This window comes from Festucalex cinctus, chromosome 12 (genome assembly GCF_051991245.1).
Source record: "Festucalex cinctus isolate MCC-2025b chromosome 12, RoL_Fcin_1.0, whole genome shotgun sequence".
Classification (NCBI taxonomy): Eukaryota; Metazoa; Chordata; class Actinopteri; order Syngnathiformes; family Syngnathidae; genus Festucalex; species Festucalex cinctus.
This window is the reverse complement of record NC_135422.1, coordinates 3,453,714-3,480,654: the sequence shown is the minus strand read 5'-3', so window position 1 is coordinate 3,480,654 and position 26,941 is coordinate 3,453,714. Positions and strand designations below refer to the sequence as shown.

Here is a 26,941-nt window from a genome sequence, read left to right as displayed (position 1 = left end):
AAATAAATAAAAAAAATGCCTTAAAGTGAAAATAAAAATGGATATAAAAAAAATCTAATAAGAAAATTAGATACAAATGTGTTTCTTTATTTACATATATTTTTTGCTCTTTTTATTTCCATTTTTTTTTATACAATTTTCGAATTATATTTTTTTTGAATCCATTTTTATTTTCACTTTTAGTCATTTATTTTGTCATCTATTTATTTTGAATTTTGGCAGTTTTGGTCCTCCATACTATGATGCTATGTAAATATTTGTCTTTTGATTAGTTTGCGGAATTTTTTTCCCCCCTCTTATAGGAATAAAGCAAAGTATTTGTTCACACCAATTAAGAAACTGTAGTTGTATTGATCTGTTATTCACCTTCTTGTTGTAATGTATGCTGTTCAAATGAATGGAAATTTGTAGCACTTGTCTGTCTTATCTTACCCCCAATTACCAGCAGGGCAAATGTCAGCACTGCAGGGAGTCGTGTTTTGTTTACTGTCATGACATTTAAAACTATCCAACAAATCAAATGGCTTCTCAATTATAACAACTGTCTGCAAAACACGGTTGTAATCTGAAATTATGATGGCGTGATTTTCAAACGCACTGTGAAGTATACGATCTTTGCAAAGGGGGGGGGGGTGATGATGCAGAAGAAGCAACGACTCGCCTCGGACAAACACTTGTTGCAGTTATCTAACTTAGTGTATTACGAATATAGAAACACAGCATGTTGGATGCATGTTGGACTTTGAGCATCATTGCCGCCCGGGGAGCCTGACGCTCGCTGTAATCTATTCTGGTGCATTTACCCAAAGCTTGTTGCCAGGGGGAGGAGTTCATGAAAAGGACAGAGAATGATCATTGCTGGGAGGTGTCATTGTGTCATGTTGAGTAAGAGCTGTTGTCTTTTTCGGAACTGAACCAGTTGCAGCGCAGCGATCGGAACGAGCTGTTTATGTACATAAAGCTCGCAAATATTTTCACCTTCAGTTGTTTATCAATTAGGGTATTGGACAGAATGTAAATGCATTTTTTTTTTAAAAATCACAAAAGTTGTAAATTTTATTGCACCGTGTTGCCTGATTTCATTTGCGGGCCTGATCCGGCCCGCAGGCCTTATGTTTGACACCCCTGGTCTAGATATAGGGTTTGCGAGGACCGGACAGGATATAAATAAACATTTACTTACATTGCAAGTAAATCAAATGTTTTCTGACTTCCATCGACACTTTCCCTTGTGTTGGACACAAATACATTACATTTACATTTTGGAATCACGTGGCATGAAATGCTAAAATACGCAAATATTGCATATTCAAGCCGATATTCATTTGCGGTAAAAGAGGAAATATTAGTGTCAAATATTAAAAACAAAAACATGTACTTTTTCTTTTAATTAAAAGGACAGAAGCAGCTGTCTTTTTTTTACACCACCTGTCGCATCACTTTACCAATACTAAACATATAAAGAATCGCTTTGTTTAAAAATTATAACAAAAATTGCAGGGAGCTTCCAGGGTCATCAGCATGTTAAGATAAATAAATAAATAAATAAATAAATTAATTAAGCAAGTAAATAGCACCCTAAAATGTTCTACTGTAAATAAAGTTTTCCAAAATTTCAACATAATTTCTTAATTTTTAATTTAAAAAAACAAAACAAAACAAAACAAAAAAAACATTAATGAAAAGTTCCCTGGACCTGACGGTTCGACAAATGCACGTGAATGTAGCTAATTTGGGTTTTTTTGTCAGGGTTCGTAAAAGTTTCAGAAGATCTTGTCAAAATGCCAAATATCGGCACCGATAATCGACCCGGCCGATAATCGATCAATCCCAACAGGTCAATGTGTCTGTCGAAACATATTTCAACAGAATTTTGAAAACCATTTCCAAGATACCGACCATCTTCCACCTACAAAATAGTGGCACCTCTCGTAGGATCAGCCTCGGTTCTGTTTACTTCTCTGTCCCCGTATGCCAAGTCTTGTAATCCCATTAGAAGCAGCAATTGGCAAAGCCTGTTATAAAAGGAGACATTATCCGGGTAGACGAGTCTACTTTGAACCAGATATCTTGAGCTCAGGCTGCAGTGACCGCGCGCACCGGGGTAGACCCTCTGTCGGCCGGTTTCCCCTCCTGGGAGTCCAGGAAGGGGAGCAGCAAAGACCCAGGTCTTGGTTCAGTCATCAACAGTTCTTGGCAAAATGTTTTTCAGACTCCCAAGACTGACTCCGGGCTACATCAGGTTACTGCAGGTGAGATCTAATTGATGTTTTTGTTGTGATGTTATTCAGTCAGGTAGAGTGGTCAATGGAGTGCACTTATGTAGCGCGAAGGTGCTATGTTGCTTTCACAAATGTAGATAAAAGCAAAGTAATTTGTGTGTTTAACTCATTGACTGCCATTGACGGAAAAATACGTCAAATAATGCATTTTTGCTGGGCTGGCAGTGAATGTGTTAAACACAATGTGCCAATATATTTTGTGATTATATTGCAGCATCCTTTTTTCCTTTTTTCTTTTTTTAAGGCAAATTTTGCTTAAAAATCCGTCAATTTTGGTTACATCTCATCTGAACTCATTGACTGCCATTGACGGAAAAAGACGTCAAATAATGCATTTTTGCTGGGCTGGCAGTGAATGTGTTAAATATACGGTTGTGTTGATTTTTCTATACAGTGGAACCTCTGCTTACGAACGTCTCTTCATACGAAATTTTTTCGAGTTACGAAACGCCTCAACGGGAAAATATTGCCTCTCGTTACGAAAGAAATTTCTAGATACGAAAGGTAAAAATACATTACCGAACGCAACATACTTTCGGCTATGGCTATTACCTACCAAAGGTATCTATGAGCATAGATACTAGATCGGTGTGTCTATACAGCGTCCTCATCATTCATCTCGCAGACCACGAGGTGTTCCGATTAGTTTTTCGTAAACGTACGAACTAACGGCCGACGAATTTGTGCAAAAATTCAAACAATTTGGGATTGATGAAGGCACAGTAAGCTTGCAATTGCGACGAGACGGGCCTTTTTTGGAAAAAGATGCCTCGCCATACCGGAAGTTTCCATGAAGTTTCAGAATTTGTTTAAAAGAATCGCCCAGAAAAAAAGTGTTCCCCAGTCGGGTGTTTGCTCACAAAGATGATGTTTGCCTTGGACATTTCCGAAGGGGGGGTAAAAAACCCCCCACTTCTGACAGAGGAGAACATGAACCCAAAAGAGGGCAAAAAACGATGAGGACAGCAGTGAAAAAGGTAAATGACCATTTTTATTCTTTGTTTTTTACATTATGCACAACTCTCATTTATTGTGCAATCATCTCATTGTAACATGTATTTGTTACACGTTTTGATGCATTTTTATGCTTCATAAAACATTTATGTCAGAATTTTGGGAGGCTTGGAACGGATTAGGGCATTTACATGGAAAATGCGTCTCGACTTGCAAAATTTTCTACTTAAGAACTTTCTTCCAGAACCAATTCATTTCGTAAGTAGAGGTACCACTGTGTGTGGGTGTGTGTGTATATATGTGTATATATATATATATATATATTTATTTATTTATTTATTTTTAGGTGTCATGGAATTCCTTTTGATTTAGATCCATGTTAACAAAAATGAATAAAACTGGATCACAGGTTGCGAGGAGTAGTTCTTTAAGAATGATGTAATCATAATCACTGCTTTCAAGGTAGTGGTTTTATCGGCACATACACGGCTTAGCCCGAGGCTAAGTATATACATCAACTTTATTTCGCTAAGCTTTATGCAGCCAGCAAGTAGCCGTTCATCTGCCTGGCTGGTGACTCGACTGCAAACGCAAAGAAACGCATACGCATCGTACTATATAGTACGCAGAGTCATTCCACGCTATCATTTCCGTAATTATAGGACAGCGTTTTGTTTCAGCTCACGTCACAGAATTACCGTTTTCAGTGACACAAACAATGAAGAAATGTAAGCTTGTGACAGCCCATTGAGTTGTGAATGGAAATGAGAATTGGGTGAGTGAGCTTCAGGAATGGCTTTTTAACTGCCTGTGACACAACTGTTTTGGAAAATGAGGATTCTTTCATTTGCTCCGCTTTATTGTAAAAAAAAAAAGGTCTGCACAGGAAATTGCCCTTGTCGCAAAATAGACACGTTCTTTGTTTGTTGGAAGAAACGGTAAAAGAGAGATGGTGGGTTGTCACTATCGATTATTTTAGAATCGATTATTCCATCGATTAATCGGATAAATTATTTCGCATTTACGTGCATTATAAAACCCTTTTTTCCCCTCATTTCTGTTTATTAACCAATTATTGTTTGGCCTTTAGTGTTTTTTAGTGATTACAAACCAACAAAACATCAATTCTGCAATATCAATTAGAGGAATTGATGTTGTACTCACTAACTTTTTTGAAACCAATTAAGTCACTGGTTTGGTCATTGTTTTCCAAAGTAAAAAGTACATTTTTGCAAATGTCTTATTTTGATAAAATGCTAAAGATAATCAGTCTACTCTGATGAAGAACTGCAGAAATCAGACATTAATTACTGTTTGGAGACTGAAATTGAAGGATTTTTAATTTAAACAACACCTCTAAACGATTAGTAGAATAGTTGTCGATTAATTTGATAATTATGTGTCAATCAGTATCGACAAATTTATCTACTTAACAACTATTTTACTAATTATTCCGATACAATTATATCAACATTATATAGACAACTATTTTACTAATTATGCTCGATTTGTCGATTAATCGATTAATTTTGACAGCGCTGAATTACAGCTGTCAATTGATAATCGATTATCAAATTAATCAACAACTATTCTACTAATCAAGTAATCGTTTAGAGCCATTGTTTAAATTAAAAACAAATGTCCAAATCCTTCAATTTCAGTCTCTCAACAGTAATTAATCTCTGATTTCTGCAGTCCTTCCTCAGAGTAGGTTTTTTTTTTTTTTTTTTTTTTTTTTTTTGGAGGGGTTGGTTGGTTTGTGTTCACTAAAAAATACTAAAGGCCAGACAATAATTGGTTAATAAACAATAATTAGGAGGGGAAATGCTTCAATGCGCAATAACATTTTATCGGATTAATCGATTCTAAAAATAATCGATAGTGGCAGCCCTACTCGAATTCTGATGAGCATTGCGGAACCTTGGTGAGGCTCAAGTGAGAATATCTATTTTTTTACTTTGACTGTATGAGGACATAATGTTGAATTTTTCCTGATGCGTTCGTATTGAAGCTTTCCGGTAGTTTGTCACAATCTGCTGAAACCCAGAAACTGATTTGTCTTCTTTTTTTTTTTTTCTCTCAGACGCAGGCCTACCACAATGTGTGCGTGGCGCGTCCACCCGAGAAGACCATGCCAGGCGTGGCGATGCTTCTCGGCGCCGTGGGGATCGGGATGTGCAGCTACAGCTCCAGGCAGCTGGCGCTCTACCACCGACCTTCCAGCCGCGTCCTGCAGAGCGTCGGCTCGCACACCGACGCCAGCATGGCCGTGCCCAGGTCCCCCTTCCTGGATGCCACCCGCAGGGCTGGAGCCTGCCAGGAGATCCCGCCTCCTTCCTTTGTGGGCCAAAAGTTTGTTTAAAACAACATCGGTGGCCGTCGGGTGAAGATTGGCCCAGCGTAGGACGAATTTGGGTAGCTGTACTTTTGCGTGTTGACGATTGTAGCTATGCCGGCCCGTTGTGTTCAATGAGGCCCATGTGCTCTCGGGTGACATGCGAGTGGAGTTACCTGAATGATTCAACCTGTGTTGGCAGAACGCTGGATGTGACATTAGATGTCTTGGAGTCATGTAGTTCTTATAGTTTATAACAGCAGTGCGATAGCCATTTTACTGTGAAACTGATATCAGAACTTCCCTCACCCAACCGACCGTGTTTCATTTAGAGTCCTTGTCTGTTTTCATACAGAGAAAAAAGAAGGAATGAGGCGCGACAGTAGTCCTTCATAAACAGATGAAAGTGCTTCTCATGATGCCTGAACAAAGCCTCAAACTAAAAATGATCAATTAAAGGAATTTTTTTGACATGAAACTCCTATTTCATCCTCACCTCCATGAGTTCTGGTCCGGTGTTGGACGAGAGGACAGGAGTCCGGCAAGTTGACTTGTGTCGCGGAAATAAAGCGTTTATCTTCTAAAAACAATTAGTGTTCAAAAGAGTGATACATTTCCATACAAAACTCCCTTCGGGGAAAAAAGTCAGACGCCATTACCGCCGGGCACTATTTTTCTGTTCATTTGTATCACTGCGCGTCGAGCTGTCTACAGGGCGCCGGCGCAGTGATACGAACGAACAGAAAAATAGTGCCCGGCGGTAATGGCGTCTGACTTTTTTTTTTTCAGAAAAGGAGTTTAGTGATGCAAATGTATCACTCTTTTGAACAATAATTGTTTTTAGAAGATAAACGCTTTATGTCCGTGACACAAGTCAACTTGCCGGACTACTGTCCTCTCGACCAACACCGGGACCAGAACTCGTGTCACAGAACGCCGTCAGGGGTAAGTCCGTGATGATCGCACACACTGGAGGTGAGGATGAAATGGATTCATGTCAAAAAAAAAATCCAAACTGTTCCTTTAACTCATTCACTGCCAATGACAACTATAGACGTCAAAAATCCGAGCAAACAGCCAGTGTTAATTTTGAAAAAAAAATAATAATTTAAAATTAAAATTTTAATTAAAGAAAAAAAAGAAATTTTAATTTAGTTTTAGTTATAGTCTGACTAAATTTGATTAAAGCCTTAGTCATAACTCAAGTCACCTGATTGTATTTTAGTTTTAATCCAATTTTAGTCTACTAAAATGGACTTTTGGAGGCCGAGACCCAGTATGTGGTCTCAGTAAGACCAAGACCGATCACAAGAACGTCAACGCCCGTGTTGTAGGGTAACAGGAATCCGTTCTACGCACGATGGCAGCACTTAGCAATGAAATTGTTGTCATCGTTGTTATTCAGAACAACAATGATTAATAACTGAGTGAAAACAATGAATAACTAAAACTAAATTCAAATTTCCTGTCAAAATTCGCACTGGCTGTTTGCTTGGATTTTTGACGTCTATAGTCGTCATTGGCAGTGAATGAGTCAAGGACAATGTGGAGGTCGGAGGTTGGCTTTGCGACTCGATTAATAGCCCTCTAAGAATGGGCGACTAATTGAGTAACAAAGCTCGGTCAAGGTGATGAAGTACAAGCAGGAAGATTATGTGACGGTGGCACGCAAGGTGTGTTGTTTTAACTCCACACCCTAAACGTCCCATCCCATCATAGATAGGCAGTCCGTGTGCCCCTCCCCCCAAACCGTACCTTTCTCCCTGCAATGCCCACCATATTGTCTCTCTGCCATGCACGAGTGTGGATATTACAGCAGTGGTGTCACGTGTGTTCACACCCAATAATAATTATAACAAAAAAAAAAGAAAAGGCTGTTACAAAGAGAGGCGGATCCAAATTGGCGAGGCATTGAGCGTGGTTGAGAATGTGTGCTGTGCCTTAGGGAAGAGCACAAGGTCTAACTGTCAAACTGGTAGGGGGAAAAAAATATTCCCACGAGCGAGATCATACACTTAATCGGCACGTAATATGAGAATGTTTTTTTTTTTTTTTCTCGTGTTGCGATCCGTGCAGAAGAGCGAGTATTTCCGGTCGAACTTAATTGTGACAGGTCGGATTGGAATTTAGAAAGACAATCGCCAACCTCCTGAACTCCGTCCCAATGTCTGATTTGAAAGTAAACATTTCTAATGTTGGTCACCAGGGGACACAAAAATCACGTTCATGTTTGGACAACGTTCTCTCTGGATTGTGTAATCAATATAAGGCTAGTTGCACGTTCTTTTTTTTTTTTTTTTCTTTCACTGCAGTTTTGCACAGAGAGAACTCATCGGTATGGACTTGCCACTCTTCTGTTTATGAGGGATTACTGCTGAAGATGTGCATTTAAAGGAGGGAGTACAAAATAGGCAAATTATGGATTCCTTATGTTCCTCCATGGATTTATTGTTTGTGTACAAAAAGATTGTCCTACCTGACCCCAATTAGGTGGCAGTTTTGATCTGTTAGTGATACAAGTGAGATGTAATGAATTCATGCAAAATAAACAATTTAGCAAAATCCATGATTTGATGTTGCCTGAAAATCAATGCATTTTCTTCTTTTTTTCATAAAAATATAGGCTACTCTAACTGGTAAAGTTAAATTTGTACGGTTTTGGTATGAGTGTGCGTGTGTTACAATATGCGTTGTGTAATTGTGTTTTTACAGTTTGAGCATAAGTTGTGAGTTATAAGTCTCCATTAATACACAAAACTCAACTCAAGTTTATTTATATATATATATATATATATATATATATATATATATGGCTTTCAAACAGCCTGAGCAGTCACAAAGCGCTTTACGGAAACACGCACACACACAAAAAGAAAAACATAAAACATTAACACCAATACAATCACAACAAATCAACATTCTTCCATTCCTACATACGCTTTGACATTTGAAGCAGTTATAGATGAAAGAGGACAGAATCAGTCTCCTTTCAATTGATCAGAGACATGATCTCAACGTGCATGACGTCACACACGTCTCCAACAAGCTAAATTTGCTTATAAGTCAAAACATTGAGATCCTGTATATATATATATATATATATATATATATATATATATATATATATATATATATATATATACAATCTTTCTACCATTAAAATCGTTAAAATCTGCACATTTTAGTCCCGCTTGTCATCAGGGTTCAGAATGTAAATACTTTTTGTGCCAACTCTGATTAATGGATGACTTCATAATGGGAACAATGTGGCATTTACAAGATTATGCAAAAGGTATGTGACATGATTTCATTTCAGCGTGGTGTGGTCATGTTCGTGCGCCACGGGGACGTCAGCAATGAAATTAGAAGATGACTCAAGATGCAACAAGTTTTTTTTGTTTTTTTCTTCTTCACAGCAGCAGCAGCAGCTCAACTCCTCCCTCTAGTGGACACACAAAGCGGACGTTCTCGCAGACACTCTTCGGTTTGCGTCGTTTTAGCTCGTTGTCTCGCTCTAGGTCCGGGAAGTTTTACATTCATGTTTGGATTATCCTGAACTGTTAACGTGAATTAAAATGTGTTTAAAGTCGGCGTAGTAACTTTAAGAAGACACGGCGAGGCAGTGCGCCTTGGTGGAGACGCGCTGGAGGAGGAAGCAAAGTGGGGAAAGAGTTGACCAAACTAAACGGATTTTTCGATTAGGTTGTTGTCTGCTTTCAAGGGTTTGTGGCCATTTATTATCAATCTGTTTTCGTAGTTGCTTGTTACTTTTCATCAAGTAGACTGGTTAAGCGTTACTTTTCAACACTTTTCGTCACGCACCTGACAGAAGTTTGATTTAACTGATGTGAATTCTCCGCTCTTGTTTTTCTCATTGAAATTCTTCAACCGGGGTACTTTTATGACCCGGTTTTGTTGTTTTTACACAGACTCTCGCATGTTCTAATAATGACATTTAACACGACTCACATGAAAAGGAGGTTAAAATGATGTTATTTGTTTCAAGGTAACAAATGGTTTGTTTAAAGTTTTAACTAGCCAGCTGTAACACTTTTTTTTGGTATGTATTTTAGATGCTACACAACTTTTTGTTTGTTTGTTTGTTTGTTTGTTTGTTTTGCCGCCATTCCACATTTTTGTATGTAGCCCTCTGTATAAAGTTTGGCCACCCCTGCTTTAAACACAAGCAGTTGCTCTGACCTCATCCCTGATGATGTGATGTCCTCTTTTAAAATTGTAATTAGAAGCACCAGTCGCATCTGACGCTCAGTGCGAAGGGAATCGGTTTTAGAAAGTTTGTAAAGAGGCTTGAAGTCACCGGCTTGTTTTCCCCCATTTTTTTTCCTGCAGTGCCGAAGAGGTAGGACCTCATCCATCATCTGGACCGGATGTGCAGGTCACCCCAACCGCCACTTTGATCCGGGTTTGGGCAGGAGAGCAAGCAAGCACCAGCGGGGCCCTTCTGTGTCCAAACTGACTGCAGGATGGGAAGCTTTTCCAGCAAGGACAGCCACGGACTCACCGGTAGGTCACTGACGCGCGCTCCACGTTTCGAGCTTGTGCAAAAGTTGGAGTGAAGGATACGCGAGGGCCATTGAGGAAGAGAAAGGTTACAAAAGAGGAAGCGGGTGGAACGGCTGTGCATGCGGAGGCAGGAATCTTGGCAGCCCTCCTGCGTGCTGCTCGGCGAGTGGTCATTCTCGTCGCGTCCCCATTCGGGCCAGCTGTGATGAATCGGCAGAATTCCCCGGCTCAGCACAAGGGCAGCGGATTAATCATAGAGGCTTAATGCTATCAGACATCCACGCTCACACACACACACACACACATTCATTGAGTCAATCTGCCACCCATGTGCATGGATGGGCGAGCACATTAAGGTCTGGAATGAAGAAATAAAAAGGGAAGGGAGGCTTGAGAAAGTTATTAAACAATCCTCCCATTCTTTCACAATGAGTAGGTGCATAGTTGCTGCTTTCACATCATTTAAAAAGAAATCCTTCTTTTTTTTTTTTTTTTTTTTTTTCAAGCCATGAGGCTTTTGTCTGAACAAGGAGAAGAGAGAAGGCCGAGGAGGTCTGGGTGCTCAGTGCTTATCTGTATTTCTTCGTGATTTGTGGCAGGTTGAGAGAGCTAAGCAACATTCAATGAAACCACAGATCTCAAACAGTTTTTTTTTGCTATGATTCTGTCGTCTGTCTGTCTGTCCCAGAATGTTGTGGTTAGTTGATGTTGCTGCACCACTGTCGATGTGCAATCTCCCTGTTAAAGAATTCCCACTTCGCACGGGCAGATCATTGAATGGTGTTTTCACTGACAACATGCCCGAGGAGTGACCGTTCGTGTTTTTTGTCCCATCATTCTTCCATGACATCATTAACCGATGATGCAGATGCTCACTTGGCCATTTTGTGTGTGTGTGTGTGTTAAATTCCATTCCACGCTAAATGTTTTCACACTCCCTTGTTTAAAAGTACTGTATTGCTTTCTGTTTAATCTGGATGTGTTTTTGAGAACACTGGCTTTGTAAGATGGAAACTGGAAGTTTGATAGGCCTACTGTTGTTTCAAAACTGCAGTTTGCCATTCTGCTGTCTTGGAATAAAAAAAAAAAATAAAAAATCTAGATAGTTTAAATTGGTTAAATGGAATATAGTTAAATACGTCCATAAAAATATATCTTAGCGATGTAAAAGATTAAAACATGGAAATGTTTCAATTACAACTATGACCCTATCATTTTTGGCCTAATTTTTTATATTCAGACAACATACAATCTAGAATTTAAGTTTTAAATTAGGCCCTGGCGAATTTTTTTCCTTACAAGTATTCATTTCAGCCACAGACAATGTTCAAGTTATTGCGATTCCATACAAATTATGTGTGGCTTTAGCAATGGTCACAAAGCCAAAAAGGAAGTCATTGATTGAGGACTATAACGTGATATTTTAGCAATGCCTTGGATACCATTGCAGCTTGTTTTTGGACTAACAATTCAACTAATTGACAGAACTTGTTCCCTGAACTCACTGGTGTCAAACTCAAGGCCCGAGGGCCATATCGGGGCTGCCACATCATTTCATGTGGTCCGCGGAGGCAAATCATGTGGGTCGAGTAATAGCTAATGACCCCTACCGGGTATATCCTGGGGTCAGCTAATGCTAACCTGATGTTAATAGCCAGGAACTGGCTTTCGACTTCATGTTTCTTCCTAACTTGCTCGCAAATTGTCGTGAGTTTTTATAACATTGGGATATTGCAATCATTTTTTGGGAGGGGTTAAATTTTTATGTATTTTTTTTTTTATGTATTTTTTTTTTTTTTTACTGGATTCTGTTGTGTATATGTGATCATGTGATGGATTATATGGCTTCATAAAAGTCCTCAGAGGTAAACCATTCCTACGATGTACCCCTAAAACAAAAAGGAGTTTGACACCCCTGCATTAACTGGTTTCTCATGCCAAATTGTCACTGATATTGCTAAATTTTTGAATTTCAGACCACCCTTGCCTTTGCAGAAACATTAAAAATGACTCACTTGACTTGCTCAAATGCTAAACTGCATTTTCTCTTCCAAACCTTGTACGAGTTGTTACAAAGTAAAAAAAAAAAAAAAAAAAAAAAAAAAGACGAAGGGAAGGCTACAGCTAAACTATAATATCAAATCGAATCAATTCTTTCCACTTGAAAATGTTCTGTTCGTGAATCATATGCGCCATGTATCGAATTATCGAGTAACTTTTAGCAACAAATAGACCCGCCTCCTCCTCAAAATTAGCAAGCACCACTGATATTTGTACTGTAGGTGTTCTAATGCCAAAAATATTTTGACGTGACGCTAAATTTGTGGTTGTTTCGTCCAGGGAACCACTTGGATACTTTCCACACCCCTCCTGCTTCCCCACAAAGTGACAATCCTGGATTTGTACCCGGTGCCCCCCAAATCCCCTCCCCCGCATCGCCAAAACCTCCCAGTGCATTTTCATCGTCACCTCCTGTCTCGGTGATCGCATCGTCCAGCGTTAAGCGATCACAGCCAAGTTCTGCCATCCCTCCACCTGAATGGAGGCCTCCTCCGCCACGACACAACTCAAACAGCTCCGCAACCGTCTCAGCAGTCAGTCCGGTGTCGACCAAGCCAGAAAGTACATTAGCAGTGAAAGAACACATTACCTCGGGCAGAAATGGGAGTCCTTCTACTTCTGCGCCTCGGACTGCGCTTGCACAGGCCAAGCGTGTGCCTGTCAGCCCCGCAAAGAGCCCCTCGGCTACGTGTAGCCCCTCACCGGCTGCGTGCAGCTCCTCCGGGCCCAAATGGAGAGAAAGGGACAGCGGTCTGAGTCCGTCTTTGTTTGTCACTCCGGGTTCAGAGGCCAGAGATGTCCAGTCCAAGGAACTGGAGAGGCTACTGGACGAGTGTCGGACAACGTTAGGGACCTCTAATAGTCAGGATGGGCCCACGGATGTCATAGGTAAGAGCGTTCAAGCATTTTGTGTGGCCATTACATTTTGTTCCATCACAGACTCAGTATTTACTTGTAACGAGAAGGGCAAAAAGTTTCTTTGACCTTTTTCGTTAGTTTCATATTCATGTGACATTATCTGACATTTCTCCTCCATCAGAAATGCTGCAACAACTCCAGGCAGAAGTGAAGAATTTGAAGCGCGCGATGCAGGTGAGGTGGTATAAAACTTGTGAGCTCACTTTGACACGCAATTTTGAGTCTTTATTTGACGTAACATGATTATGGAATGTTCGAGCCAGCGATAGCACTTGACAGGCCAGAGCTGAACTTCGTCATATGTATATAGTAAGGTGGAACATTTTAAAATTGGGTGACCAAACATCCACTTGCGCCTACCTTTTTTTACACCCTGTCTGGGCAACCAGGGGGACTTTTCATGAAAATGTCTGGTTTTTATTGTTTTTCATTGAACCGCTAGCATGTTTTGAATTTGGCTGACACTTGTGTGGGAGGCGATGTGCACTGTGTTTTTACCGGCATAATTGGTCTATGATGGGTGTGACGTGAACATGAGTGGCAGGAGTGAACCTAGAAAAGAAGGAAATATAACAAGCTATAGAATGTTTTTGTTTTTGTTTTTTTTAATGATGCGTGAGTGCCATCGAAAACTGTTAGCTGCTGAAATGGGCTGACGTATGTATATAACATATATTGCGATATAATAGTAATGCAAGCAATATGGCATCCTGTTCATTCGTCTGCATTTCATCCCCGTTGTTGAAGTCTTAGAAGTTCAAATAGCTCTGATAGCGCACTGTGCTCCCAAAGCGCTTTACATTTTGACTACTCATTCACCTCCTGATGATGACGCAACATCATGAACAACTGGGTGGTTCACTATCTTACTCAAGGATACTTTGGCGCAGTCATAGTTTGGCCAGGGATGAAACCCGCAACTTCACGTTAGAGACTAGAGAGGTAAACACTCTGCCACTAAGCCATGTCACCGTACTTTAAAAAAAAGCTGGATGGATAGATAGATAGATAGATAGATATTTCCCAATTTCCTTTGGTGTTCCTCAAGGGTCAACCATAGGGCCCATTCTTTTTTTGCACTCAACTTGCTTCATCTTAGAGATCTCATCAGCAAATTTGAAGGAAGTGATGCCATTTGTATACAGATGAGCTTCAGATTTATTTTAACCCTACATCTTTTTCTTCTTGTTGGTTCACATCTGTTCAATTATTATGCACGCACAGCTCTTTTTATTTTTTTTATTTTTTAAACCCCCATTTACTAATGAGGTGAAGCTGTGTATAGTAGCGCTTATGCTAGCTAATATAGCAACTCACATGGTTGCACCAACTCCTCTTTTTGTTCAATTTTCTAGCTAATTTATGTTTATATGTATTCCAGCGGTTCAACTTGAAAGATTATGCTGGTATTTAAAACAAAAAACAAAAAAACAAAACTATGAGCTGTTGTTACATTTAAAACAAGTGGACACAAAAGATGTAGCTGTTTTTCAAATGGTCCGATGTATACGTCCCCTACAATCAAGTGAGCGTGTGGTCAGTGTTTGTGATTGTTCATCCTGGAGATAGCATAACAGGGTGTGTTTTGGTGCTATCACAAAATGTAGAATTGGCCTTGCTGGCTGTCTTGGGAGCTGGAAGTCTTGTAACGGTGGTCTTCGAGTCCTATGTTGAAGACCCTGAAGGGAAAAGATGAGCTTCTCAGTGTCTCACCACCAATATATTTATTTTTAAGTCGACACAGATGCACTGTAATCGTTGACCAGAATACATAATTCTACAGTGAAGGAAAAGGCTTGTCATGGTTATTGCAATTTCATCACATTAGGAAGGCATTTCCACAAACATTCCTCTGTTCTCTTCGATGTTTCCCGCTCCTCCTGAAGACGTTGTAATCTGCAGTGATTTCCTGTTTCCAATTCTGACCCCTCCCTTAGGATATAGCAACTTGAGGCTCACAGCTTCCTTCAGGTTACAACGGATGAAACATGACCCAAAATGGCTCTCCCTTATTAGTTTTTTTCATCTGCAATTGCTATGCTATGTATGACGCATAATATCAAGTTATACAGAATTTGAGCAAAATGTTCAGGAATCTACTCAAATTTGGAATAAGCTTGTACACATGTGAAACAGTCAAGAATTTTAAAAGAAAAACTGCCTATATTTTTGATCAAGGTTTTTTGATGGCATCTGTTTGGCCCATGGAATGCACTAGTTTTAAAAATGTCTTCTATGTGTGAGGTCATCCTGCATCTTGGAATAGAGGTTAGACTGCCTATATGCTTCAGTTAAGTTTCAAATCTCATCACACATGCTTATTTGTCTTCCTGGAAGTCTGCTTTTATGTTTCATCATGTCTCCGTCCTCTCTTTTCCACTTTCCCACCCCCCCGAAGAGGCTTGCAAATGTAATCCCCGCATGGGCCAGCCAGCACAGACCGCAGAGAGAAAAAAAGCATTGAGAGGTAGCCGTGTATTAGAAATTGAGGCAGTCCAACCCTGTGTTTACATGGGCTCTTGCTGGGCCAATAGGACTTGCAAAGCCTGACTTTATGAACCCACTCAGTCTGCTCTGCTTTCCTGGGAGCTGGTGGAAAGGATTCGAGGGGGGGGGGGGGGGGGGGGGGGGGTTAGCAGCGCTGAGGTGGGGGTTCACAGTGGGCCGTTCAGGAGACAAAACTTGTTTTGTTTTGTTCAGTGTAGTGAGGAAAAGGAGGGGGTGAGGGCTGATGCGCTTGATCACACTGGCCATTTGTTTTTTATGTCTGTTGCACACGGGAGGCAAAGCAGAGGCACAAATACACACAGAGAAATGCGCCGGTGGAGAGTATGGATGATTTCTACTTTGTGAACTGACGTCTAACCCTATTGTGCCTCTCTATTTTCTACAATTCCTCCACCAGATTTAACCGTTTATTCCTGCACACAAGTTTAAAAAAGTGCAGACTTTTTTTTTTTTCTACAGTTTTCTTCACCTCTTCCCACATTCCATCCAATCCATATCTGCTCTACTGCCTCCATCGCTATTCCTTTCATATTTTAATTGATGTGACTGGAAATGTATTGTCATATACTGTACCTCTTAGCCAATTAATCAATTGCAGTGTCTATGAATGGATTTAACAAATAAAATAAAGGGGGGCTGTAAAATGGATTTATTAATGTTTGTAGCGCTCAGGTTTTTTATATGTCGCTCCCAGGCTGATGACAGTTTGTCAGTCAGTGGACATGGTAAGTAGGGGACCCTCTTGGAAACAGAAACAAAAGGCGTCAGCCAGTTTTGTTGATTTTATTTCTTTATTTTCCAGCCAGTCTTGCTGCATTGCTATAACCATACTTTTTAGTATAAGGGTTGTGTACTCATTGTAAAAAACTCTAAATGGCATCAACATAGCTAAATAAAAAAAGATGGAGAAATGCCTCCACTATTTGAATGATATGCGACAGGATGCCTCAGTGGTCGGTGGGCCGTCTCCCAACCCAAATGTCTTGTAACCATGTCAAAGTGTCCCTGAGCAAGATACTGAACCCTCTCCTGATGCTGCACCATCAGTAAGTGAATGAGGAGATTGTCAAAGTGGTTTGAGTACCTAAGACAGAAAAGCATTACACAAGTGAAAGCCTGTTTACTATATAACTGAGTGACGTTCATGAATGAAACAATGTTTACACGCTCGAATACTGGTCACTATGTAACTGACATCCATGACCTCTCGGCGGTGGCCATTCCATGCTTTGCGTGGGAGTTATTTCATTCAGGTCATCCACTAAGTTGAAAGCTCACTCAACACTCGGCATGTATGTACTGTCACAGAAAGTGATATAACGACATGCAAATGATCAACATAGTTTTAAAAAAAAAATTTGTTTTATTTTTTTCCCCTTCATCTGACGGGTAGTAGTTTGATTTACATTGTCATTAAATATAGGCCTTGAGTATCTACACATGGTTTGCCATGAAAAGGCTACACTGCAGGAAGCAGTGACGGAGGGGGAACAGTCAGTTTGTCATTGTAGCTGAGAGAAATATTTTTATTACAATTTTTGAATCAAGACAGTCAGTGCTTGGGAAAAGAAATGCTGCTACCTGCCAAATGTAATCAATCCAAATCCTTGTAATTCAAAAATAGTCGCTTCTCAGGTGACCCCAAAAACGTCACATAGTGCAATGTTGATGGTTGAATAATTGACAATGAGCCTTATTCAACACTTTAGATTTGGCAAAATTTGTAAAAAAAAACAAAAAAACAACAACAAAAAAACAGGGTATTATCATAATGCTAAGACCTTATCACCCATTCTTAATATAGTTTAGGTTGTCTCCAGTGTTGTGGCCTGCCCTGAAAACAAAAATCATTTCTGATTCATTCAAAATGAAATATCTTAATATAGATATGGCAATCATAGCTCAACATCATTGTTCTCAGTTAGGAAGAGGAAGTCAGACACACACTAAAAAAAAATGGACGCAGTAAACTAGTTTATTTCATTGATTTTGCAATTGAACCACATTTTTTATGGGGACAAAGGCTGTTTTCTGTGTACAAAGCTATGTTTTTGGTTGGATGAGCTTGGTGTGGGAGAACCCCATCAAACACTTTTGGGATGAACGAGATGTGAGATTGCAAACCAGACTCTGCAACACCACGTTTGCTTTTAATGAAGCATTGGACAAACGTTCCCAGACTGCAAAGTCTTGTAGAAAGTGGATTTTTTTGCAAAAAAAAAAAGGGCCCGACTCCCATTTTCTAGTAAGTATAAACAAACTGGCTTTTATGTATTTCTGCTACAATGGTATACATGTTGATAAAATGAAAATGTTTTCATTAGCTCAGTGATGACTTCAATGAGATCTTCTGATGCACCATCTGTCTGTGCTTTATGCGCACCATCAGTCTTCAATTGTCCTAACCGACAAAAATGAAAATTCTCCATTTCTGCCTGTGTAATCGTATTTGTTTCCCTTCTGGATATTTTTCAAAACACAACTTTGGAATCAGTTCCAGGTGACCGCTGCGAGACATTTCCAGGAATTCTCTCTCGGTCCTCTGCTCCCTAAAGCTGAAGTTTACGTTGAGGTTGCAAAAGGTTTGTTCGGAAAGAGAAAATATTTCGTTTGTCTAGACTTTGAGGAGGCGGTCGTGATGGTGAAGATACAATTATGCAGTGTGGGATACATGGCATTGATTTGATTTGGCATTCAATGCTTGTTTCACCTCCTGGGTTCTTTTCAGGTGCAAGGACTTTGGCTGGGTCAGAGAGTATTCGATCATTTTTGGTATTACAAATTTAAGAACGCTTGGAGAGAGAAGCACTTTCAGAGTTTAGATGTTTCTCCAAGTATGTGTCAAACGAGAGAAACTGGGTGGAGAAGACAACTCGAGACAGATGGATTGAACAGTAACTCATTCTTGGGAATCACCAGAAATTCTGATGTCAAAGTAGGTGTTGGTTTGCGTGCGTGCGTGTGCGTGAACGTGCACCACATCTGTTCTTGCTGAGGGCCACGGGTCAGCTCTTCCGGGACTGTTTGCGTCCGGGTATTCATCCTGACAACCCACACCCTTATCTCAGGGTGAGCCGAGGAGCACCCCTTCCTGTTTCCTTAAACAGACTTGCTCATGCTCAGATAAGCAAGACTTATGTGAAGACGGGATCCTTCAAACGAATGTTTTATTTTTTGGTTTATGCTTAATAAATGAGTCTTAATCACGCTGTTTGACAAGTTTTCCTGGATAGAGCGCCAAATTGCGCAAAATAGAAAAGTCAGATAAGCGAGTTTGGTGGTGAGGCAAACGAATAAGGAATGTGTGTGTGTGGGGGGGGGAGGACAGAAATGTGAGATGTGTGCGTAGAGTATAATGTGGTCCAGCTGTGGTCTTGAGTCACTGGTCAGACTCGGGAGCGTCGACTTGGCTCAGTTATGACTTCCTCCTATGTTGTTCATCTAATTACTCACCTTGCCAACCTCCACCGAACTTCGGACACATCTGGCTGATATTGCTTCCCAGTTCGTCTGCCGCCGCCATTAAATATGTACCCATCTTCCTTTATTTGCCATTTCAGCTCTGCTTTTGTCCTGGTGGCTGCTCCTTTTTTTTTTTTTTTTTTCCCCCCCTGCCCGGTGAGGCCATGATATCAAAGCGGGGCTTTTGTGTTTGTGTGTGAGCTCCTGAGGGATAGCTCTCAACGTTTTATCACACAAATCATAAGACGGAAACTATTTGGGCATGATTGTTATCGATGGGTAACACCTCAAAGGGAGGAAAACCCCTGTTTAGATGACGTAGACGGCAAGTATTAATGACACATGTCCGGTTATCATTTTTGCTTTCCTCATAATCGTGAGTTAATTTATTTATTTATTTATTTATTTATTTATTTTGCATAGTTGGTTTCATCTGTCAGTTTTGCTTGTCAGGGCTTGCCACAATATATCACTGAACTCACATTGATTTCCACTGATCACATCCAAATATTAGGCAAAACAATAATGGCAGTTAGTGGTTGATTACGCCTTCTTTGTGTAGTTGGGTAATGTAGTACTGGTTTGTGAAGAAAAAAACAAACAGCTTTTCAAAATAGGGGTGTAAAAAAACAAAAAACAAAAACGATTTGGCAATATATCGCGATATTGCAGTGCAGTTATCGATTCAATATGGGCTGAATCGATGTTTATTTATTTATTTTTTAAATGAAAATATTGAACAAAATGTCTTATTTAGGGTTAGGGTTCACACCTTAGGCATGGAAGAATGTTATATTAATGGACATTAAGTCTTAATATTTTTATTTCAATGCTGTTCAAACATGAAACAGATTGCAACCCGTTTGTTAAATACAATCGCTCACAGTTATAAGCTGGAAGTTTCGGATACATTTTCATGCAAATCTTACAGTGTACATGTTTAAGTTGACTGATTAGTAGTTTCTAAATTTGAGTAAAAAAAAAAAAAAAAAAAAAAAAAAGACTTAAAAATTACTATCATGATTAATCTGAATCGAATCGAATTGTGACATATGGATCGAATCGCAAGGTACTAGGCAATTCACACCACTATTTCAAAATATGTCCAAGATATTTTCCAATTACGTTTGTAGCAAACAAAATCAGCAACACACAACCACAAAAATACACAGAGCTCCATCTACCATCCATTCATCGTCTTTCTCTCTTGAAGACATGACTTTTGAGACAGTCCTCCAATTAATACTACCAAATAGGTCGTTTTGAAGTTAGGGTTCTGGGTTGGCTCTCCGGCTGGTGCTGCCGCGGCCTGGGGGCTGTCGTGTTTAGCGCATGGCTAAACCATAGCATTCATGGAGACAAGCTAGCAGACACAACATAGCATAAGAAGATGATTTACCCCAAGTACGTTCAGCAAATGTTTTTTCAGACGTGTTGTATCAAACTAGTAGCCCTTCACAGTTTTGTTGCTAACAATCAAGCAAGGATTAAAATTATTCAGACCAGTTTGTCTAAAAGCATGTTTGTCCTTTCAGAGTGAGCGAACAGAGTGGCTGCAATTCCAGGCTGACCTTCAGGTGGCGGTGTCAGTGGCTGACCGTCTAAGAGCCGAGGGCGAAGAGGAGCTGACTGCGCTCCGGTCGGCTCACAAAGATGCGCAGAGGGAGCTGGCTGTTGCCCTGCGCAGACAGAAGGAGGCTGACATGCAGCTTGTCACTTTGCGAGGGGAGCTGGAGGAGAGCAGGCACAGGCTGGCTACTCTGAGGCAGAGCCCGGACAAAACGAATGCCCGAGAAGAGGAGAGGAGCGAACCGCCGAAGAACTCTGACAGCGGCGAGGAGAAGGAGAGGGGGGTGAAGCGGCCGGCGGGGAGTCCGGACGACACTTTGAAAAGTGTCGTCAGAGAGGACTGCGTAGCCGTCACGAAACGATACCTGAGAAATGTAACCAACGAGGAAAGGAGGAGGGAGGAGATGCGAAGAACAGCAACCGCTGAGAGGTCAAGGTGAGCTAAACACTGTAAAAAGTCACGTAAGCACTTTCAGTATTTCCCTCAACAATCAGAAGTAATGATGAACGTATTGCTGTAATTTATAATACTACATTTAAACTTGCGTCTTCCTCGAAACATATATTCCACCTGTCTCACTCTTACCTTTTCTGCTCGAGCGCCCCTGGTGGCCGTTAGAAAAAAAATACATATATTAGCCGCATTGCCGCAGGGTTGAAAGCGTGTGGGGGGAAAAAAAAGTCGTGGCTTATAGTCTGGCGATTACGGTACTCATTATTCATATGCAGTTGTCTGTGAATATGATACTGTATGTTTTCGTCCTCAGTTAATTTCTTTCTTACTACAATTAGTATCTGTTTGTTTTTTTGTGGTTAGAGTTAGCAGTATTACAGTGTCCCAAAAAGCAGAGGCGTGTGTTGCTGCAACTTGGCATTATGCAATTCACAGCTGTAAATCTCTTTAAACATCTGATTAAACATTTCTTTTAATATGTCATAATACCACAGAAGCCTGTCCAGATTACCAGCGTACTCTGACTCAGTCACATTGCAGAATGGAATTTCCCAGTCGGCTACTTCCACAACACCTGAATCGACAAACAAAGTCAGAAAGCTTGTTTTCACAGAGTTCTAAAATCAGAAATATGCTTAAAATAATTTCCATATTTTTTTTTTATTTTTAAGAATTTGGTTCAACTTAGAGGACGAAGAAGTTTGGACCAACAAGAAAGCAGGTCAAACACTGATATAGGTGTGTTGACTTTTCTTTTTAACAATTTTGTTTTCACCGTTTTTGTAGCAGTGTGCTTGTCACGTGATATAATTACTTTTTCATTGCAGGGAAACACGAAGAAACTCTCAACAAGTACAACTCGACTCTCTCTGATCTGCCACCAACCAGGTGAATGGAATACACAGCAAACACTCATCTTGGTCACTATTCAAGCCAAACCAACCAGTAAGCGATGTAACGAGAAGGTCTAAAAACTGTTGTCTTGTTCAGATCCCAGGATGGTTTCAACCTGCTTCTGCGTCGCCATGGAGGCTCAAAGAGGAATTCACTGTTACGTTGGTGTCAGAGCCAAACACAAGGCTACAAAGTAAACCTTGATTCTTGCTAGCCTTTACATCGAGTCAAATATTCGAGTCGTTTGTACCATATGACAGGTATTTTTGCTTTCTTTTTCTGTAGAATATCGACATTACCAATTTTAGCAGCAGCTGGGTGGATGGCCTCGCATTTTGTGCCGTTTACCACAGTTACCTCCCCTCACATATTCCGTATGGCAGCCTCAGTCCAGACAACAAGGTAACATTGGTTCTTTTGGATGTTGTCAATGTTGTTGATGACTAGGGGTGTTTAAAAAATCGATTCGGCGATATATCCTGATACTACATCGCGCGATTCTCGAATCGATTCAATAATCGGCAAAATCGAATTTTTTTTATTTTTTTTTTTTTTTTTTATAGGATTCACACCTTAAGCATGGAAGAATGTTATATGAACGGAACATTAAGCCTTAATATTTTATTTCAATGCTGTTCAAACATGAAACAAATTACAACCTCTATAAGACTGAAATTTCAGATAAATAAATAATACATTTTCATATAAATCTTACACTCTACAAGCTTACTGATTAGTATTTTCTAAATTTGAATGAAAAAAAATCGCAACAATCGACTTATAAATTCGTATCGGGATTAATCGGTATCGAATCGAATCGTGACCTTTGAATCGTGATACGAATCGAATCGTCAGGTACTAGGCAATTCACACCCCTATTGATGACAGTTAGATACAGTCATCATACTGTAGTGAAACCAAAATATTAGGAACACCACATAAAGCTGTTGTCACTTCAACACAATTTGCTCCAAATTACCACAAGATGGCGCCAAATGCCTGCCTAATATAAAGTAGACCCCCACCCCACCCCCCACTTTAACAGGCCTCTTGGAGTGTTTCAGAAAGCACAAAAATGGCGACTAGGCAAGTTTATGTGAATAACAGTCAGGGTCATTATCATTTTGGATTTTTCATTTTAGTTAGGTTTTTTTTTTTTTTTTTTTTTAATGCAGGTACTTTAAATAGTTTTCAGGGTGGTTCTGTTAGTTGTTTTTTTTTAAATTAGTTTTAGCTATTTAATAAATGCTTAGTTTCATAAATAGTTAGTTTCAGTATTAGTTTTAGTTTTAAAAAATGTGTATTACTTGTGCGCAATATTTAAAAAACAAAACAAAAAACAAAACACACACCATGGGACCGACATCATCTGAAGGTGCTTTTCTATTGGCTTCTGCTAGATGACGTCACTTCTGTGTGACACACTTTCAAACGTCTGGCGGTTAATATAAAAATAAATCTACCATATTTAAAATCATCATCAAAGGCTCATGCATTAATTAATTACCAAAGACTAAAATGGACATTTTCCCTATAATTAGTTAGTTTTAGTTAGTTTTGTAAACATAAAATATAGTTTCAGTTAGTTTTCGTTTTTTAAAAAGCATTTTCGTTTTTATTTTATTTTGTTAACGAATTTGTTTTTTAAATTTTAGTTATTTTGTTATTTTGGTTAACTAAAATAACCTTGATAACAAGATAACTTCCAAAATAAATAAACAACACCAGTAATTGGTAAATTTGCAAGTAACTCACAAACAGGTGGCGTACACTGTCGGCCTACCTAATTGTCGACAACATGTTTGATTGATTGATTGATTTATTTATTTAAACAAGAAGGAAGTGAAACCTTCCTGGTGTATCAGACCGTTTAATCAGTTCAACTAAATGAATCAGTCAATCGACGCAAAATCCCCAAACATATCATAGAAGTTGAATGGATATAATTAATTTATTTTTATGCCCCACTGGTTCAGTTTCTCATTTTATTTCTTTGCAGAGAGAGAATCTCAGTCTAGCATTCAAAACAGGCGAGACTGTTGGGATTGTCCAATCTTTGGTAAGATACTCAACCAGAATACAGTAGGTGTGGTTTACCACCAAGTCTAACCTGACTGTGTCTATATATGGTCAGTTACAAATTTCCACTTGTTTATAACAAGCACACAGCTGCTCCAAGACTAATTACCTGTTAATCTGTTTACCAGACTGTTGAGGACATGCTGCGCGCAGGTGGTCCTGACTGGCAAAGGGTCCTGAACTATGTGGAGAGCATGTATCGCCACTTTGAGATGTGAGGTACTCAAAAGTCAGTCCTTTCTCTTCAATTGGAATCCAAGGGCAAACTAACACATAACAGCTGAAGATGCTGGCTTGGTTGGTGACTGCTTGGTACTTGGTTTATTTTGCAAACGTTTACAAACCTAAAGTGAAGCAAAAGATGATCTTATGTGAAGAAGAAGTGTGACTTTGGAGAGACTAGGTCATATGAAAAGCATTACGTCTGGTGTATATAGGCAGAATAATAATAATAATATTATTATTATTATTATCATTATTATTATTATTATTAACTATACATATACATATAGTGTATACTGAATGTTATTTTTAATCTAAGTTGTAACATGGGGAGAAAAAATCTTAAATATTTCATTTAAAATAAAAATAAATTATTTATAATAATAATAATAATAATAATAATAATAATAATAATAATATACTAGAAGAATACACCAATTATGCTAGGAGAAAATTATCTCTCTTGTTAATTGTCTAACTACATATAATGCAGCCTGAGATCAAATTCTGCAAAGAAATAGATTGATTGAGTTGGTTCATGAAAACATTATTTTTTTAATTTTCATAAATGAGTTTTGTAATTGTGATTCAGAAAACATTGATTCATACAAAGGAATAGTTTACCTGTAATTTATTCAGGAAGTGCCATCAAGTTGTGTTCGAAGTGAAAGTTATTGCACCTTATTAGTTAGTTATTGTACCTTTTAACTGTCTCCACACTGGTACTTAACTTACATAACAAGTACTGTATTTCGTTATACTGTTGCCAAGCCTGCATGCAAATTACTGTAGATAGACATAGACATGCTGCTTCCTGCCTGCATGATTATAATTTCACATTATATATGAAGTTTAACCAATACCTTGTTAGCAATTGCCTAATGTGCACCTAAACCGGCACGTTGTTTATCTGAGAATCTCTTGTAAATATTGACTGCTGCTGTGGTCATCCATGGACTTATTTGGTTGCAGGAGCCGTGAACTTGGAAGCTTGAAGTGTTCCAGGCCTGCATGGTAATAAATCACAATGTTAAAGTGGCTCCATTCAAACTTTGACGGTGTTAAATAATACTCTGGGATGTGCATTTTAGAGGGGGGCCTCATACAAGGCAGCACATCTGCCACACCAAATGCCTTTCTGTGTTGAAAGCGGACTTTGTACTGGTGGTTATATGTACATGCCAAATATTTGTCAAACCCTCCTTGTAAAATGTTAATATGTAACTAGTGTTAATACCAAAAAAATAAATAAAGTGTTGATATGAAGTAAAAGTCAAACAAGACTGTTTTTTTTTTCTTCTTCAGTATTTACATAGAAAATAAATACAGTCAAAGAATGGCCAAGAGATGGAAAGTAATTCACATCAGGATTTGCTCCACTTCGAAGTGAAGGTAGATGATGCTCATAATAGGAGTTCCTGATGGAGGAAGATGAGGACAACCAACCTTGTACTTTGGTGGGAAAAAAAGGCGGAGGAAGACAAGGAAAAGAAGGTGCTCAACACTAGATGGACTTACACAATCCAGTGACATCCGACACACACATACACAAACTTCCGTTAGGTACTACTAGCATTGTAAAAACACATTTCGTTTTATTGGATATACAGTAGTAGTAGTAATGTGACGATGATGATGAATTTGCTTGATCTCTACCACCACTCTGTGGTAAATTAATGTCATTACACCTAACTCCCCAATCCCCGCGCTTCGTTTGTGTTGCTGGCCTATTCGCAAACAATACGATTTTAGAATACAACCAAAACGGGCTATAACTTTACTATTACGAACAGGAAATTTACAGTTTACTAATTACTTGCACAATAAGTTGAACCTGAAACAACTTGCGTTGTGTTTCATGCTGGAATTATTGTGACATCTCTTGTAGACTACAAAATCAAATGTTTAATTCTGTTTATAAAAATGTTGAAATAAATATGGGTGTGAAGCTGTCCTTCCGTACAAATGCCAGGGTTTGTTTTTAATCTAAAAAAATATGAGTTTATTGTCTATTGATGTTCAGTAGAGTACAGTTTCGGTCTGGACACCAGTTTCGTCACTTTTTCTCTATAGTGATAAGAAAATGAAGCTTTGAACACTTATGTTTGTGTTTTTCTCGTTTAAATTGTGCCGTTTTAAAGCTAAAGGGTAGCGCAAAACAATAGTGCCATCTAGAGGAGTCCAAATGTATCACAAGTGCTTCATGAAAGTTGAACTTACTGATGATATTCAATTTCAGTTGGGAGTCAAGCAGATTCAAACATTACCGCTTTTGTACATGTGGCGCCAACATAATCAACATAAACTGACAGTTTTAGTGTTGCTTTTATCAAACAAATGTTAATGACATTACTTAACTGTGCTTCTAACTTTCATTTTCCAATCTGTCCATTTTGTGTGTGCAGATCAACAAGTTTTTTGAGAGGTTTTAAAGTTTTTAAAGTGGCCCACGTTCAAGATGCACTCACGGTGCAGCTTTATGACTACTATGAGCCTCGTGAGTACATTACTTTTCAAGTTGACTGTCACGAAAAGCAAACAACAATTATCATGACAAACCAGATCATTAAAAAATGTTTCATGGTCCTCAAGATGGTCTCATAGTGAGAATAGCAGCGACATGGACACTATGGGTCCCTCCGTCACTCAACTTGTAGAATTGTTGCTTACTACTTGGAA

At 39.2% G+C, this 26,941-nt stretch overlaps 2 protein-coding genes across 5 annotated transcripts; both read left to right on the top strand.

Annotated features, from left to right (window-relative positions):
• The first annotated feature begins 2,042 nt into the window (after nt 1-2,042).
• On the top strand, nt 2,043-8,137 carry LOC144031676 (uncharacterized). Its single transcript, XM_077539038.1, has 2 exons — nt 2,043-2,252; nt 5,320-8,137. Exons 1-2 carry the CDS (start codon nt 2,202-2,204, stop codon nt 5,596-5,598), a joined length of 330 nt encoding a protein of 109 aa, XP_077395164.1. The 5' UTR covers nt 2,043-2,201; the 3' UTR covers nt 5,599-8,137.
• An 857-nt stretch (nt 8,138-8,994) lies between these two features.
• LOC144031320 (cytospin-A) lies at nt 8,995-26,734 on the top strand. Of its 4 annotated transcripts, XR_013287494.1 has the most exons (15): nt 8,995-9,293; nt 9,922-10,095; nt 12,436-13,044; nt 13,196-13,248; nt 20,580-21,049; nt 21,562-21,658; nt 21,739-21,805; nt 21,895-21,955; nt 22,058-22,154; nt 22,247-22,363; nt 23,961-24,020; nt 24,169-24,259; nt 25,235-25,276; nt 25,568-25,756; nt 26,668-26,734. XR_013287494.1 is itself a non-coding variant. In XM_077538353.1 (14 exons), exons 2-12 carry the CDS (start codon nt 10,056-10,058, stop codon nt 24,256-24,258), a joined length of 1,761 nt encoding a protein of 586 aa, XP_077394479.1. In that variant the 5' UTR covers nt 8,995-9,293; nt 9,922-10,055; the 3' UTR covers nt 24,259; nt 25,235-25,276; nt 25,354-25,534. The 4 variants fall into 4 exon arrangements, 3 of the variants coding, with proteins under 3 accessions (XP_077394479.1, XP_077394477.1, XP_077394478.1); XM_077538353.1 differs by lacking the exons at nt 25,568-25,756; nt 26,668-26,734 and adding an exon at nt 25,354-25,534; XM_077538351.1 differs by lacking the exons at nt 25,568-25,756; nt 26,668-26,734 and having other exon boundaries at nt 8,996-9,293; nt 25,235-25,534.
• The last annotated feature ends 207 nt before the right edge of the window (nt 26,735-26,941 follow it).

What these genes read in the sequence shown, in the direction of transcription:
- LOC144031676 (XM_077539038.1), top strand. Translation starts at nt 2,202, where the DNA reads ATGTTTTTCAGACTCCCAAGACTGACTCCGGGCTACATCAGGTTACTG. An exon ending in GCTACATCAGGTTACTGCAG is followed by an intron (nt 2,253 to 5,319) that starts GTGAGATCTAAT and finishes TTTTTCTCTCAG; the next exon opens with ACGCAGGCCTACCACAATGT.
- LOC144031320 (XM_077538353.1), top strand. Translation starts at nt 10,056, where the DNA reads ATGGGAAGCTTTTCCAGCAAGGACAGCCACGGACTCACCG. An exon ending in GCAACCGCTGAGAGGTCAAG is followed by an intron (nt 21,050 to 21,561) that starts GTGAGCTAAACA and finishes ATAATACCACAG; the next exon opens with AAGCCTGTCCAGATTACCAG. An exon ending in CAGGTCAAACACTGATATAG is followed by an intron (nt 21,806 to 21,894) that starts GTGTGTTGACTT and finishes TTTTCATTGCAG; the next exon opens with GGAAACACGAAGAAACTCTC.